The 17,385-nt window shown below is 32.6% G+C and overlaps 1 protein-coding gene across 1 annotated transcript; it reads left to right on the top strand.

The window, feature by feature from the left end:
* The first annotated feature begins 757 nt into the window (after positions 1–757).
* LOC143075095 (uncharacterized) lies at positions 758–13,577 on the top strand. The gene is made up of 8 exons (XM_076250392.1): positions 758–867; positions 3,930–4,005; positions 4,326–4,428; positions 7,439–7,506; positions 8,195–8,264; positions 9,407–9,625; positions 10,818–11,036; positions 11,892–13,577. Exons 2-8 carry the CDS (start codon positions 3,941–3,943, stop codon positions 13,434–13,436), a joined length of 2,289 nt encoding a protein of 762 aa, XP_076106507.1. The 5' UTR covers positions 758–867; positions 3,930–3,940; the 3' UTR covers positions 13,437–13,577.
* Positions 13,578–17,385: the final 3,808 nt, after the last annotated feature.

Raw genomic sequence — 17,385 nt, 5'->3', positions numbered from 1 at the left:
ATAAGACAAGATAATTTATTAGGCACAAGTATGGTGCTACAATGGCATGGCATATAAGCGGCCATGCTTTTTCAACTTTACAATATGATCAATTGGACTTGCCATGAATTATACTTTAGTCTGGGAGAACTTAAATGTTTGTTATTGACTTTTAATAGCTTTCAGTTATCGTAGATCGGCATTAAGCGTCCTCTGTCTCTAATTTAGTTGTTTGTTCTTTTGTTGATCTGTGAGTCAGTCGAGTCATTTCCAACTTATTTTCATAGTTTGTTCTTTTGTTGTGCTGTTACATCACTTTTCTACTTTACGGGAGATTTGAGCACTCACAAACATGCCAAACCCGCTATATTCAATTTATATAGGTTTCTGTCCTGCAAGTCATGCAGGAGTCCATACATAAAAGTATAACTCGTCACGTGTTTTCTTCTAAATAAAGGCTATTTCAAGACAAATTTAAGCATGGTTAGTTAGTGGCGGATCCAGAACTTTTCATTACAAGTGGCCGGGGCGCCCGCTCCAGTCATGCTTCAGTGATTCCCTATATAATCAACCAAATTTTTCCCACGAAAGGAGGGCCCGGGCCCCCCAGGCCCCCTGGATCCGCCTATGTCAGGTCTACGTGATATATTGTTTGTGCTTTATAAAAATTGAATTTAATTTGAAAAACCTTTTACATCCGGAAATTACTACCCGTATTTGTTGTTGTAAAAATCATTTCTAACTCATATCTTTCGTTGCGCTTTCGTTTCTTTCCCCATCCCTTACTTGATCTAAATGTTGACCTGTCAATGTGTATCTGCATTGCGTAACATTTGACAGCTTGATGGTTAACAATCCCCACGCATATAAGATACAAGTTGAAAACTAGTAAGTTTCAGATTATTACCTTAACATAAAAAAATTGTGCTGTGAATTGATATCCATTTTCATCTTCATTTAATCTGTCCAAATCACAGGCACTTGTTTCTATGGTATCTGGATGATTCGTTCCAACTCTGATTTGTACCAACAAATTCGTCCCAAGTTGCTTGGTCAGTTCGTTCCAACTTTTCCAAAAACTGCTCAGTTCGTTCCAACTTATTCAAGAACAGTATTAAACAATATTAACCATTTAAATAGACTTATTATTTTAATTTTTAATGCTGTACTTATAAAAAATACGTATCTAAAAAATTCTATGGTTTATTAATTGGGAAGAACGATCTATATTGGACATGATAATATATTGATAATTTATATTTATTATTAAGGTAAGTATTTCATGACAAATTTAATATTTAAAAAATGAATAAAGTGACTAACTAATGATATTTTTAAAGAAATAGTAATCATTATAATTGATTATTGTATTCTAATGATGTGCGCATAACAGTTGTTAATGCATTCATCAAAAGAATAATATCGTACTTTGGGTCATAAACGCTTGTCAATAATAATTGAAGGCTGACATACCACATTTGCTATGTTTTTCTTACGTGCATCGTTATTACTCATTAGCACTAGCTGGTTGTGTACAATATAAAAATTTACTCAGTGTCCTTGTACAAAACCGAAAAAAAAGTAAGCAGCTGCCACAAACAGATCACAGTCCAAGATGATGGAGCTTTGGGACAGCTATAGAAGCCAGAAAATTATGAAATTGTGAAATACTGAAAGACTATTGAACAATTATCTTATGAACTGTTAGGATGAACATATGTTATTGAGAAATTATCTTTTATATGAAATATACAGAAAAAATGGACAAGGAATTGCCGATTTTTGCCGTGCACTGTAGGTTGATTTACAAAAATACAGTGATATAGGGACATATACATTATAAGTAACAGCAAAAGTTGGAACAAATTGTTAAGTCTGATTTAATAATGAACTTAATCAGGTGGAACACATTGTTAAGTCTGATTAATAATGAAATAAATCAGTTGGAACGAATTGACAATTGACTTGGTACGATTTGTCCAAATCTGGAACGAACTGGCTTGGAACGAATCGGACTTGGAACGAATTGACTAGCATTCGTTTCTATCCATAAATATACGTTGATAGTGGGTCTTCCAATGGATAGAAACAAGTGCCTGTGGTCCAAATGAAATTAAGATTCATCATAACAAACGGACAAATATGGCTGTATTACATGACTCTAAGTACAGACTTACCTGTGAAGTTGGAAAAGTTTTAATGTCTGGCATCCACTAGATATAATAAAGTTGAATGCATTTTGTGTTTCAGAAAGATAAAATCTCTTTTGGATTTTGATAGGCATTTTTTTCCTTCATGCAAAAGGTGTGAAAATTATCTAAGTTGTGGTACAACTATGAGATGCTCCCTCAGGTAAAAAACCTGTTTGTATTGTTTTGATTGTCCTTAATTGACATGGACAAGAGGTATCTTCACAACTATAGGTGAGTTAAAGAGTTTATCTGAGTCAGTGAGTGGACAGTATCAAAGTAATTCAGGTGTTCTTTTTAATTTTTGCACCTTCTGCAGAAAGGAAAAAAAAGCCAAGATTTTATCTTTCTTTAGCACAAAATGCATTTAACTTTTATATATCTAGTGGATGCTAGGCATTAAAACTTTCCAAACAGCACAGGTAAGTAAGTCTGTACACAGAGTAGTTTTTGAGGTGAAAATGCGGCCATATTTGTCAATTTGTTATGATGAACCTTAAGGCTGCCTAAAATTAATTATCATACAACTTATTGGAATGATATTTGAAAAGTCTACTTTGACGCCTTACTGTAAATGATGTATGCATAAAAATGAATATTGAAAAATGCCATCTTCAATCAAAACTATATTTATATGCGAGAGGGAGTTTGTGTCGATTCCTTCCAGGACGTCACTTGTAGTGGCCTAGGCTATACTTCATCTCTATACGGCAGTTCTTGGATAAGGTTTTTAGAGGAATCTGTCATGAATGTAACTTCCATCATCATGTGTCAAAAATATATGCATCGTCATTTCCAACACATGTTGAGCGAACAGGTAAAAGTTTGAATGAGCATTAAATTTATTTCCAAATGCAGAGCTCCAGATAAACTGTGTATTTGCGTGATCACGCAATAAAAATAATTGAAAACCCAATGCAATTGCCGATTGCAGAGTTCTAAAACCCAATTCATGCAAAGAAAAACCCAATAATTTGTCAAAACCATGAGTTCTTCACGCTTTTAGCTTTTTATCGTGTGGGTTATTTACCCTTATCTATTACATAGTCCGCCATTTGGAGTTTGGTGAAAGAAAAAGATAACACTCTCAAAGATTTAAATAATTATATGGCAGTGATATTGTTTGCCTTAAATTAGTGGAGAATAAAGGCTATTTTTCCCTTGGAGAAGAATCTCAATTTGAAAAAAAATGGCTTAAAATTATTCCCAAATAGACAACTATATTGCAGTCTCAGTAGTAATTGTGCATGAGTATAACTGAAAAACACTCATTGAAACATTTTTCATGCCTAAAATGACTATATGTGCAGATTTGAGGGTCTTTTTATGTATCATCACTGATAATATTGGATCTTATTTCAAATGAGGGTTTACCTCTTGAAAGGGGGTCTGCAAATTGAAGTTCCAGTGAAATTCATGGTTTATAATAAATTTCAAAATTTGATAAAATAACGCATATTTTCCCAATAAAAAAGGGTGAAGGTAGTTTTGAAAAAAGCCAACAATATCACTGTATGGTTTTGGAGATAAATTAATAAAACTACTTAATGTTTTAGTATCATATGTCTAGATCAAATTAAACATAAATTAAACATTTAATTAGGAAAAATGCTATAAAATGGTGTTTTGAGGGTGGATTCCATTTATTAGCTATCTCAATTGGATAAATCTGATAGTCTACTGGAACCAATGAAAGAATATATACATTTACATTATGTATATTTAGATACATATGTTATAAGTTTTTATATTTGTTTTCAGACTTGATTAATATGGAAGAACTTGAAGTTTTGGAGTCGATATATCTTGATGATATCAAAGTTAACAAGGATGAACAGTAAGCTATATTTAAGCAAACTTTCACAAGATGACTTATAGTCAATTCCTATGTCCACTATTAACTGATTAGGGTGAATTTTTATTTGTTAGTCAAGGAATCATCTCTGCAAGAATTAATGATGCTTGCACAGTATGTAGAGGTTGATAAAAGGGTAAAATCTGTAGTAAGAGTAACTTAAGTCTGGCAAATAATTCCATAACCAGCTGAATAAATATATATAAAAGTCTAGAAAAAGTGATATTTATAAAGTTAAATTTCTTAATGAAATTTCTTTATTTCTAGGACAATAAACATGAAACATTATTGTACATTTACAGAGATTCACCAGTCAGCATACAGTTACAGCTACACCCAGCAACAGGAGATGAACTAGATAAAAGATATGTTTGTATGACCTTGACATTGAACCTACCTCAACAGGTTAGAAATGTATTTATAGATAGTTTACCCCATTTCTACAGTGAGGGCTATATTGTATACACCTTTTCTACAGTGAGGGCTATATTATACCCCCATTTCTACAGTGAGGGCTATATTGTACCCCCATTTCTACAGTAAGACATTATACCCTCATTTCTACAGTGAGGGCTATATTGTACCCCCATTTCTACAGTAATATATTGTACCCCCATTTCTACAGTGAGGGCTATATTGTACCCCCATTTCTACAGTAAGATATTGTACCCCCATTTCTACAGTGAGGGCTATATTGTACCCCCATTTCTACAATGAGGGCTATATTATACCCCCATTTCTACAGTAAGATATTGTACCCCCATTTCTACAGTGAGGGCTATAATATACCCCCATTTCTACAGTAAGATATTGTACCCCCATTTCTACAGTGAGGGCTATATTGTACCCCCATTTCTACAGTGAGGGCTATAATATACCCCCATTTCTACAGTAAGATATTGTACCCCCATTTCTACAGTGAGGGCTATATTGTACCCCCATTTCTACAGTGAGGGCTATATTATACCCCCATTTCTACAGTAAGATATTGTACCCCCATTTCTACAGTGAGGGCTATATTGTACCCCCGTTTCTACAGTGAGGGCTATATTGTACCCAATTTCTACAGTGAGGGCTATATTGTACCCCCATTTCTACAGTAAGATATTATACCCCCATTTCTACAGGAAGATATTATACCCCCATTTCTGCAGTGAGGGCTATATTGTACCCCCATTTCTACAGTGAGGGCTATATTGTACCCCCATTTCTACAGTAAGATATTGTACCCCCATTTCTACAGTGAGGGCTATATTGTACGGTACCCCTATTTCTACAGTGAGGGCTATATTATAACCCCATTTCTACAGTAAGATATTGTACCCCCATTTCTACAGTGAGGGCTATATTGTACCCCCATTTCTACAGTGAGGGCTATATTATACCCCATTTCTACAGTGAGGTCTATATTATACCCCATTTCTACAGTGAGGTCTATATTATACCCCATTTCTACAGTGAGGTCTATATTATACCCCATTTCTACAGTGAGGTCTATATTATACCCCATTTCTACAGTGAGGGCTATATTATACCCCATTTCTACAGTGAGGGCTATATTATACCCCATTTCTACAGTGAGGACTATATTATACCCCATTTCTACAGTGAGGTCTATATTATACCCCATTTCTACAGTGAGGTCTATATTATACCCCATTTCTACAGTGAGGTCTATATTATACCCCATTTTTACAGTGGGGGCTATATTATACCCCATTTCTACAGTGAGGTCTATATTATACCCCATTTCTACAGTGAGGGCTATATTATACCCCATTTCTACAGTGAGGTCTATATTATACCCCATTTCTACAGTGAGGTCTATATTATACCCCATTTCTACAGTGAGGGCTATATTAAACCCCATTTTTACAGTGAGGGCTATATTATACCCCCATTTCTACAGTGAGGGCTATATTATACCCCATTTCTACAGTGAGGGCTATATTATACCCCATTTCTACAGGGTGGGCTATATTGTATACACCTTTTCTACAGTGAGGGCTATATTATACCCCCATTTCTACAATAAGGGCTATATTGTATACACCTTTTCCATGCGTTTATCTGTTCATCTAACAAATGTTTACATCACACTTTTCTCAGCAGATACAATGTACTGAATGACTTTCATATTTAGTCAGCAGCTTGCTAGTTATGATTTGTAATGTGTGAGCACTTTATGGATCTGTCATCATGGTCATATACCTACTTTGCCAATAAATTGAATTTAAAATAAAATGTTGAATGAACTTAAATCTTTTTCACACTTTTCTCAAGTACAGCTGAACAGAATGACTTCATACAGTTAGTTCATTTGGTCAAAACAAGTATTATTTCATTGGTTGCAATGAATTACCGTGATTTCCCAGTAAAATAAAAAAGATTAATTTCTTATGTGAAATAAACTTAGTTATTTCATTCCTCTGATGTCATACAACAAGTAAGGTATTGTCAAGATATAAAAATACGTAAAAAAATATTAAGTTTCTGAGGGTTTCAATTTTAATTTTTATTAAAAAGCACATTGTCCATGTAATAAAAGAATATCTGATGAAAAAATTTGAAAAAAGAAAAATATTCACAAGTGACTGACCAGCACATTAATTCATGAATGTCCATGAAATAAAATTTTGTTTGGAACCATAAATATCTTGTACAGTTCTTTGAATTAAGAATGTACTTAGGTGAGGTTAGGTAAAAATTAATAAATTAAGAATTTGAAATTGATACTATAAGCCGGTAGAGCATTCATTAAGGATAAAAAAATATGCTAAAAATATTGATAGGTCATGGACCTCCTTTTCGAGATATTTGAGATTTAAACTATGGCGGGAAAAGGCTGACTCAGACTTTTACCTTATATTTGCATTGGTATTATTTGGGTCTCAAAACAAAAGAAAGAAAATTAAGAATCTTCTAAAATTTTGGTAAATGACCTTTCATTAGCTATTAAGACTTATATGAAAAAATAAATGGGTGTTATGGGGCAAAATATTTTACCTTGCATTATATGGAAAAAACCCAAGGAGTCTAAACATTTGACACGAATTACAAAACCTCACCTAAGTATTACCAATGTTGTTTCAACTGATCGGGCGGAGCTTATGTTTTAATTTGCATAAGGACAGTCTATTTGGAGATATGTGTGATAAGGATGATTGCCGTTATTATACTAATTGAATTCTAATCACTATTCAGTGTCACCAAACGCATATACAAATGTACTGAATGTATGATATGGGACGAATAACTGGACCCTTCATTGATGAGCTTATCCCAAAACTCCTGGCTATAGATGGACTGGTCTTAAATGAGCCAACTTCTTAAACTCTGCCCAGTCAAGTGAAATAAATCTAGCAATACACCCTTAAGTGAATTTACATACAGCTATTGTTTTAATACTTTATAGTACCCTGATGAAGTACCAGACATTGTCATCACTAATCCTAGAGGTATTGCTGAAGAGGAGGTTCAAAGGTATGAAAGGAAATATTCAGGTTTTATTCAAATTTATAGACGACAGACTTTGAAAAGAACATGTTTTTGTTACACACATATAATTTAATTTTAGATGCAACACGTCTTCTGATTGGCTGACGTCGTTTTGTTTATCAGCTCATAGACATAATTTAGTCATGTGACCGTGACGTCATCAACATTTTTTCATGGTTTACTAGGGTTTAAAATTGAATTTAGAATTTGGTGCACACTTCAAAATAACCTGCTACCTGCATTATTCAGTGTGCACCACATTTTTGATGTTATTTCATCATAGACAGAAAAAAATATAACAGTCATTCCTTGAATAGAATAAACGATTGAATTAGTCATGCATGGTACACACAAAATTTCTTAAGCCTTTATAAAAAAGTTCAAATGATGTAAGTATTTATGGGCTTAAATAAAAAGCATAAATATTACATACAACTGCATCTGATAGTGAGTGGAAGTTAGAAATATACAGAAGCTATTATACTTTGAGAAATGGAAATATTGAAAGTTCAGAGTGCAATATATAAATGCAAATACATGTTGAATAAGATGAAAACGTGAATCGAACTGAACAAAGAAACATTTAAGAAATATTTCTTTATTGCAGAAATGTAGAGGAGTTTGAATTTTCATTACATGATAAAATGCTTTATTGTTAAAATATTTTTTCCAGTTTACTTGAAGAACTAGAAAACTTAGCCCTAGAGCGAGTAGGTGGAGAAATGTTATATGAACTGATTGAGGTAAGGTTATATGGGTAGGATTGTTTACTTATGAACCTGACATTTTCAATGATATAGATTACTATTAAAGAAAGACACTTAAAACATTTTATAAAAAAACAATATATTCCAGGGAATTCAAGAAAATATGACTTTTTATTATGCCCAACCTACGATAGTAGGGGGCATTATGTTTTCTGGTCTGTGCGTCCGTCCATCCGTCCGTTCGTTCGTTCGTTTAGGTTAAAGTTTTTGGTCAAGGTAGTTTTTGATTAAGTTGAAGTCCAATCAACTTCAAACTTAGTACACATGTTCCCTATGATATGATCTTTCTAATTTAATTGCCAAATTAGACTTTTGACCCCAATTTCACGGTCCACTGAACATAGAAAATGATAGTGCAAGTTTCAGGTTAAAGTTTTTGGTCAAGGTAGTTTTTGATGAAGTTGAAGTCCAATCAACTTCAAACTTAGTACACATGTTCCCTATGATATGATCTTTCTAATTTAATTGCCAAATTAGACTTTTGACCCCAATTTCACGGTCCACTGAACATAGAAAATGATTATGCGAGTGGGGCATCCATGTACTATGGACACATTCTTGTTTACTTATAAAATGAAACTAAGAGAGGTAGCTCAACCTTCAAATTGGTTTATCTAAACTAGTCAGTCAAAGTGACTTGTATTATTAAATAAATTATGATTTCTGTCTGACATTGTAACAATATGTGGAGATGTATTTGGAATTTTAATGTAAAAATGATTGGGGTTTCTTTATTCATAGCACACATTTCCAGTGAAAAATTAGGTCACTGTTAAGCAACATGTCTTGTGTTGAGAAATTGTATCTTTTAATGTTGAAGCTCTGAACACAGAAAAGCTTAATTTAAAATTGTTGAATGAAAATTCTATTCTGATCTAAATTTTTGTCTTGCTGTATTAAAATTTCATCCTTAAGCTTTAAATCAAATAAGATTTATTTATAGTCGGTGGAAAAAGCATACAAAACAGTTAAACAGAAGCACTTTAAAGATTTTAAAATCGGCATACATATAAAATCAGACAAAAATGTAAGAACACAGCCATAATTTTATCATCAATAATATTATTGATCTATATAGATAAGGATATCAAATGTTTTATATTGGGTTTTTATTTCAGCTTGCCAAGGAGAGTTTAACAGATGGGAATGTTCCACACTGTCCATGTACAATTTGTTGTGAACACTTTACCGAGGAGGATATGTTTACCAAGACTGATTGTTATCATTATTTCCACAACAACTGTCTCCAACGTTACATTAAACATCAGTTAGATGTACAAAAACAGGTGGACAAATCTCGTATACAACATACAGAAATTAATGAAGATGACAAAAAGGTACTTAGAAATAACATTACCATACATGTTTTACTTTAAGATTAGGTAATCACTATACTTAATGACCAATCATAAGAAATTAAAATCAAAAGGATAGGAAAGAATGCTTGACCAAGTTGAAAATTAATATTTACTGGACTATATAGCTAGTGCCAATAAAAAAGGTTTACTTCGAAAAACAGTCTAGGAAAAAATGCTTTGCTCAGAAATGGCTAGTCATTCTTAAAAGGAAATCACATGACCCAAGTGTTATTGTTTCCCTTACATATTCGATTGCTTATCATGGCAAAATGTTTCTTTGAAATTTTTCAATTAAATATTTTTATGCCACCGCTGTAGAGGAGGGGACATTAAGTTTTACCCTTGTCCTTTAGTATGTACATCCCATTCTCTAACTTTAGTTTGCCCCACAATGCTTTTTACCACAGATCTTGTTGAATTTTGGTGGTTTCACTTTAACCATTTTTGAGTTATGCCCCTTTATAAATAAAAAAGGTTGCTGAAATTTTAGATTCTGTTCTCTAACTTTTGTTTGCCCAAAATACAAATGTTATGTAACTTATACACAACTCTTATTACCACAAACCACTGATCAATTTTGAATTTTGGTGGCGTCACTTTTACCATTCTAGAGTAATGCCCCTTTATAAATGGAAAAATTACTGAATATTAGTTTCTGTATTCTAACTTTAGTTTGCCTCAATCAAATTTTATGAAACGTTTACTGGATATTTTGAATTTTAGTGGCATCACTTTAACAGTTTTATAGTTATGCCCCTTTATAAATGAAAAAAATTGCTAAATTTTTATATCCCGTTCTCTTACTTTAGTTTGCCTCAACCAATTATTATAAAACTTATACACAATGCTTATTACATATACCACAAAACACTGATCAAGTTTGAATTTTGTTAGCGTCACCATAACTTTTCTAGAGTTATGCCCCTTTATTAATGGAAAAATTGCTGAACTTTTAGTTTCTGTTATCTAACTTTAGTTTGCTTCAACCAAATGTTATGAACTTTATGCACAAAACTTATTTCCACAAAACTCAGATCAAGTACAAATTTGAGTAGTGTCAACTTGATCGTTCATCAGTTATGTCCCTTTATAACTTTATATGATATGCAAGCAGGGGCATCATCAGGACACATTCCCAATTTATTTGTAAATGTTTCACTTATTATTTAAGATCAAGTGTCCAGTATGCAGAGAAGAACTAAGCTATGATGCAGAATTTTTACAAGATGATTTCAGTAAATTGAAAAAAGATGAGACTTTCTACCAACCATCGTGTGACATGAGGGTATGGCAGAAAAATATGGCTGAGCTGTACCTGAAACAGAAAGATAAAGGAGGAATAATTGATGTAGAGGCTGAGAAAAACAAGTATCTACTTACTGACTCGGATGTAAGTTTACAAAGACGAAAAAAAACCATGATGGTTATGACTTGCTCTGATGTAAATTTTATAAAGCAACTTTAGACGAGAATATTGTCTTAAAGATTGAGGAGCTTATTTCAGTTTCAATATATTGATAGGGGATGTGGTATGATTGCCATTGAGACTGCTATCCACAAGTTAACTAAAAAACATAGACACAAGTAATAAAATGACATCAAAGCCTGACTTGACAAGATGTTACCCAATTAAAATAAAAAATAAAAAAAAATGTTTCATCAGTCCATTACTGTGCATTAGAATCAATCTAACTTTCTAGTAGACATTTCTAGCCAGTTAGGTAATTCTAACAGACTAGGAAAAATGGTATTTTGATTTATCTTTACATTAGGATTATGTACTTAATTGAAAAGAATAGATATTGGGTATCCATCCATGACACATAATCAGTACATGCATAACAAAATACACAAGGTCTTTTATTGTTGTTCTTCATCTCAAAGTCATCGTCAAACATTCAGCTCAGAACAAACAATTTTTCACCTCATTGCAAGTTTGAGGAGACCCCTAGCACTATTTTGATTAGAATTATAATAAATCTGACAATCATGCCACAACTGTGAATTTAAGAACAAAAACAATGGTGTAATATCAATAAAATCTGGCAAAGAAATAAAACATGTGCTGTCATAATTTAGGCCAACAAATACAAACAAAACAAACATTCAGACTACTACAGGGTACATCAAAATGTATGTTAGATAACTTTGCTGGAAGTAACATATGTATGGGAAAATAATTCCTGTAGACTATGTAAGAAGTAACAGATTTGTAACTTATCTTTATTTTTTATTGTTTTTTCAGAATGAAATTCCTATAATTGTTTCAAAAGTAATAACCGATAATACTGAAAATGACCAAACAAAGCAACAAAATGTAGAAAAAGAGGATTTAAAAAAAAGAACTTCAGCCTCATCTAAATTTCACAAAACAGGTCGCGGGCAGGGAAAATATGACAGAGAGCCTCATTTTCGTGGTCGTAAATTTGATGATCGATATGATAGGAACCATTCTGCTTCTGATCGACCAAACCAAAGAAGAGGCTATGGTTATAGACCATCATCAGGTAGACAACAAGAATATTCAAAAAGGGAATATGATAGAAGACCAATATCTGGTAACAACTATAGGAGAGGGTTTGGTAGGGGAAGTAACTCTAAATCACCTAGAAATGATTCTTCGACTAAGGATTTTAAGGATAACAGAAGTGAAAAGCAGAATCATGGAGATAAAAGCGATGAAATAAATGGATCTGTGGAAGAGAAATTAACTAACAAAGATTCAGGATCACCAAGGAATGGGGTAAAAGTGAATGACATGCAGAAAATAGAAAATGGAGAAAGAAGTAAAAGTGAGTTAATAGCTGAGAAGAAAACTGATGGAGAAATGAGTGACTCAACAAGTGATAAAGGTAGTGGGGTGATTAAAGTTGTAACAAGGAATGAGTCAAATCGGGGGAAAATGACTTCTACTGATTTAAAAGTTTCTGAAAAGAACAAAGCACCTGCAAACAGTTCCAAACTTCCAGTATCAAAAACAGAAACTAAAGATTCATCACAGGTCACTCGTGATCAAATAAAGAATGATGGATATAGAGGTAGAGGTCAAAGGAAGCATGCTGGTGAGGTTAATAGAGGAGAAATGAAAAGTCAAGGTTGTTTCAGGGATGAACATCATCATGATAATTCTAGATGGAGAGATCAAGATCATTACTATGGTAACAGAAAATATTATGATGATTATCGTGATAATAGACACTATGATAGGCGAGGTCAAGGTCAAGATGAAAGGAGAGGGCAAGGGCAGAACTATGGTAGGAAAGCTCAAGGGTACTATGATGACAGAAAACGTCATGAACCAAAACACAGGAGTGAAAATAACAGAAAAACATATGAGGGAAAAGAACCAGAAAAACTGTCTTCAAGTGATTCAAGGTCATCTGAATCTGCAAAGACTAAAGAACCAGATAAGATGTTTTCAAGTGATTCAAAATCAACTGAATCCGCTAAAAAAGATATTTCAAATTTTGACAAAAGAGAAACTACTCGTGAACAAGGTGCTAAGTCACATGCTTTAAGAAAAGAAGAAAAACCAAAGCATATACGAAAAGATGTACATAGGGATGAAATAACAGCAATACCTCACAGAAGTTATAGAACCAGTATTAATCATTCAAAAATGAGTTCAGACAGACAAGAAAAACAAGGATGTGATAAAAATGTAGACAAAATAACAGGGAGCTCAACTACCAAAACAGATACAAGAACTAGTAGGCCACCAGGATTTGAAGTTAAAGGCCCACCACCGGGGTTCTCTGAAAAGTCGGTAAAACCACCACCAGGGTTTTAGTATATAGCCTACCATTGTGTTTCTCTGCTTGGCTTTTAATTATGTAATCTGTCAAGTTTAAATTGTATTTGAACCAAGTATACTTTTATGGGAAAACCCTTAATTATTTTCAAATAAATGGAAGAATATTGTTGTATAAAGCTACCCTATTGTCTTTCTGCAGTAATTGTTGAATGCTTAGAAAAAAAATCATATTTTTATCACATAATGAATTATTAAATGTTTAGCAGATCTGAAAGTTTCCAGAAAATTGTATGGAGATTGTAAGGCACACAAAATTATCAATTTAGTCATAATTTAGGGTCCAAATGTACAGCCTATATTTATTTATATATATTTTGAATGGGTTTTGGATGTTAGAAAAATGCTTTCCAACACCTATGCAACTTTTTTTCTAGAATACATATTTAGCTTTATTTTAGCTTATATGATGTTAAGGTTGAAATTACAAGAAAACTAGACATTTTTATCTGAAGACTCTTTACTGTGAAGTTCTGTTTATGCCAATGTGAATGATTGAATGCTTATTATGTCTCATTGACTACAAAACATAGTAATATAAAATATATATGTATAAACAATTACATTAAATATTAAAGCACATGTGAACAATACAGACATAAAAAAAATGGAGGGTTCCTTTTGTAATAGTTTTTTTGTGTATGTTCAAGACAATATGAAAAATAGACAGTAAACATCAGTTGTGAGAAATAATATTTTAAAAGTGACAGCTTTTTTTAGGACTAGTTTATGCATTGTAGTTTAGTTTAGGTTAAGGTTGTACATAACAGTACAGGGAGATAACTCTGTAAACAGCTATATATTCAATAAAATTTGTCCGATAGTGTGTGTGGTTCAAGTTTTTTGAAATTTTCATATTTTCTTCAAAGGACAAAGCAAATATATAGCATGGAATGTTATAATGATATGAAACATGAACACATCAATAATTATATAATTTGACATAAAAGAAAACAGAAAAAGACATAAATTGGTTTATATTTACTGTTTAAATACTATGCTATTTTTCATAAACTTGCACAAAGGACTGTCAATTAATATCTATAGAATATACAAGGATATATATCATGGTAAATCACCCACTATTTCCAGTATTCATTATAAAATTATTATAAATGAATCACAGCGACAGACATATTATAGTATGTGTATATTATATGTATTTTAAACTTTGATTTTTACTAACCACTCAGATTTTTAGGGAATTTATATTGTGAACTGTAGCATGATGCATATGTTCATTAATTCAACAATTCCTGAAACTATGGAATTAAAAACTATTGCAATTAGTGTACTGGTAGTTCCACAAGTTATAAATTGAGTTACATGGTACACCTGAACATATTTATTTCACACTTTAAAATTGTCATTTAAAAAATTAAAAATATTTATGATGTGCAAAACATGTTTTTGATCTATCTGTATTCACCTCTGTAACAGGCTTATTTGTTTAGCAGTGTTTCTTCTTGTGTCAGTACAATAGCATATTAAAGTAATGCATGTACTTTAAAACCAAAAAGCTGAGACATAGACAATAACTGTTTAGTGTCTTTAAATATCAGCTGTATTTGTTTGAGGCTAGGAAACAAGGTGTAAGAGAGCTTTTAGCAAGCTACTACACCTGTTTCTAGCCGAGTACAAATACAGCTGATATTTAAAGACACTAAACAGTTATTGTCTTTATCCTGCAATTAATTCTGTATTTTGTTTGTGTTTTGAAAGACACAAAAACTAACATATTTACAATTTATTGTCGATTTGTAATCCCTTGAGGCCCGAGTAGTAATATCAAAATCACACATTACGCTGAAGACGGGTTCGCAAAAAAAGAAACTTGAATGGTCAACAATAATACATTGTTCAAGGTGAATAATTATCTATTTTAACATAACAACTAATTTCAACCGTAAAAACAAATAGCAAAACATTGTCAAATTTGAAACAGAAGTGTACGAGTTGTCTTGTTCTTCAGACTTGACATTCACTAAACATGCATGCTGAAATTGACATGGTTGATTTTGTAACACAATCATACACATTCAAGTTTGAAATCGACAATTGTCATCTTCATTGGAATGCAACTGGAATACACATTCTGAGGTCACACAGGTTCAAACAATACTCAGTCCGGCAGTGGGCAGAGCTTTAAAGCGATATCTGTATAGTATACAGATACAGCATAGCGATATCTGTAGGGCTGTATCTGTATAGTAGGACACCCAATTGCAGGATAAAAATTTTTAACATGCCAGTTCACAAGGTATCAGGTCACACGAACCCAGACATAAGTCCGACTATGTCACCAAAAATGTCAAATGCTTAGCAGAGAACCAACAAAAATAAATATTAAAGTCTTTGGTTTGACAATCTATTAAAACCCCATGACCTGCCTTTCTAGAGGCTCACATATTACCACAAGACCACCAAGGACAATAAGATGGGATGATTAAACACTTTTTAAATTACCTTTCAAAGAAATGTTTACTTACTTTTATGATTAGAATTCTATGCATACAATAATATCAAAAATTAGCCTATCATAACATGAACTAATATATATTGGTATACCTCAAGTATCTGGTACATTCAGTGGTATACCTCACGTATCTGGTACATTCAGTGGTATACCTCACGTATCTGGTACATTCAGTGGTATACCTCACGTATCTGGTACATTCAGTGGTATACCTCACGTATCTGGTACATTCAGTGGTATACCTCACGTATCTGGTACATTCAGTGGTATACCTCACATATCTGGTACATTCAGTGGTATACCTCATGTATCTGGTACATTCAGACAATTTTTATGCCCCATCTAGGATAGTGTGGATTCATCATTATTCGTTGGATACCAATTTTCGTGGGTTTCATGGGAACAGGTGAACCACAAATTTAAATGTTCAACGAATATCATATTTTCAATAGGCTTTATATACAGAAATTGGCAAAACCCCGAAATCAAATATCCATGAATATGTAAGTTTTCGACAATCCATGAAAATAAATGAATCCAGAGAAATAGAGCGGCATTATGTTTTCTTATCTGTGTGTCCGTTGGTTCTTCCGTCCTTTCGTCAGCTTAAAGTTTTTAGATCTAGGTAGTTTTTGATGAAGTTGAGGTCCAATCAACTTGAAACTTAGTACACATGTTCCCTATGATATGATCTTTCTAATTTTAATGCTAAATTAGAGTTTTAACCCCAATTGTTAGTTCCACTGAACATACAAAATGATAATGTAAGTGGGGCATCCATGTACAATTGACACATTCTTGTTTTATTTATTTAAATATTAAAAGTGTCACATCTTCAGAATTTATGCCAAGTATTCTATAAAATAACAGAAACGACAAACACTTATGAACCACATGAACAAACGACAATTACTGAACATCAGATTCCTGACTTAATTTTCTTTTTGACAGGATTAATTGTTTAGCAATTGTTCAACACAATCAAAGTTGACTGTTTGAAAGTTTCTGTTACAAATATAGATATCCCTTTGTCTCTCATTTGATGTCACAGATGTGAGATATTATAATGTTTAGGTAGAGTTAAATGGAGTGAAACAGGTTCAGAAAAGATATTACAACTAGTATTATTAACCATTCAGATTTTTAAGGGCATTATTTTATCTTTTAATATTATTTATGAATGGACAAAGGCAGACTAACAAGTTACTCAAACTTGTATAAAAATATTTCATAATTTATTTGTGGATTTGTTTATTTTTTTTAAATCATTGGTACCAAATTGCAGGGAAAGAGGTGAAGTTCTATTTCTAGGATATTTTTGATTTTATGGGTTTGCCAAAGCCCACATACTAGCCTATAAAAAATGAAACATGTTCTTCTTATTCACAAAATCCATAAAAATTGCTATATATTGTACCATAAATGAATCCACAGTTATACATCTGTATAAAG

Source organism: Mytilus galloprovincialis, chromosome 5 (genome assembly GCF_965363235.1).
Source record: "Mytilus galloprovincialis chromosome 5, xbMytGall1.hap1.1, whole genome shotgun sequence".
NCBI classification, from domain to species: domain Eukaryota; kingdom Metazoa; phylum Mollusca; class Bivalvia; order Mytilida; family Mytilidae; genus Mytilus; species Mytilus galloprovincialis.
The sequence above is the reverse complement of the archived record's forward strand: the minus strand, read 5'-3'. Positions and strand labels throughout refer to the sequence as shown.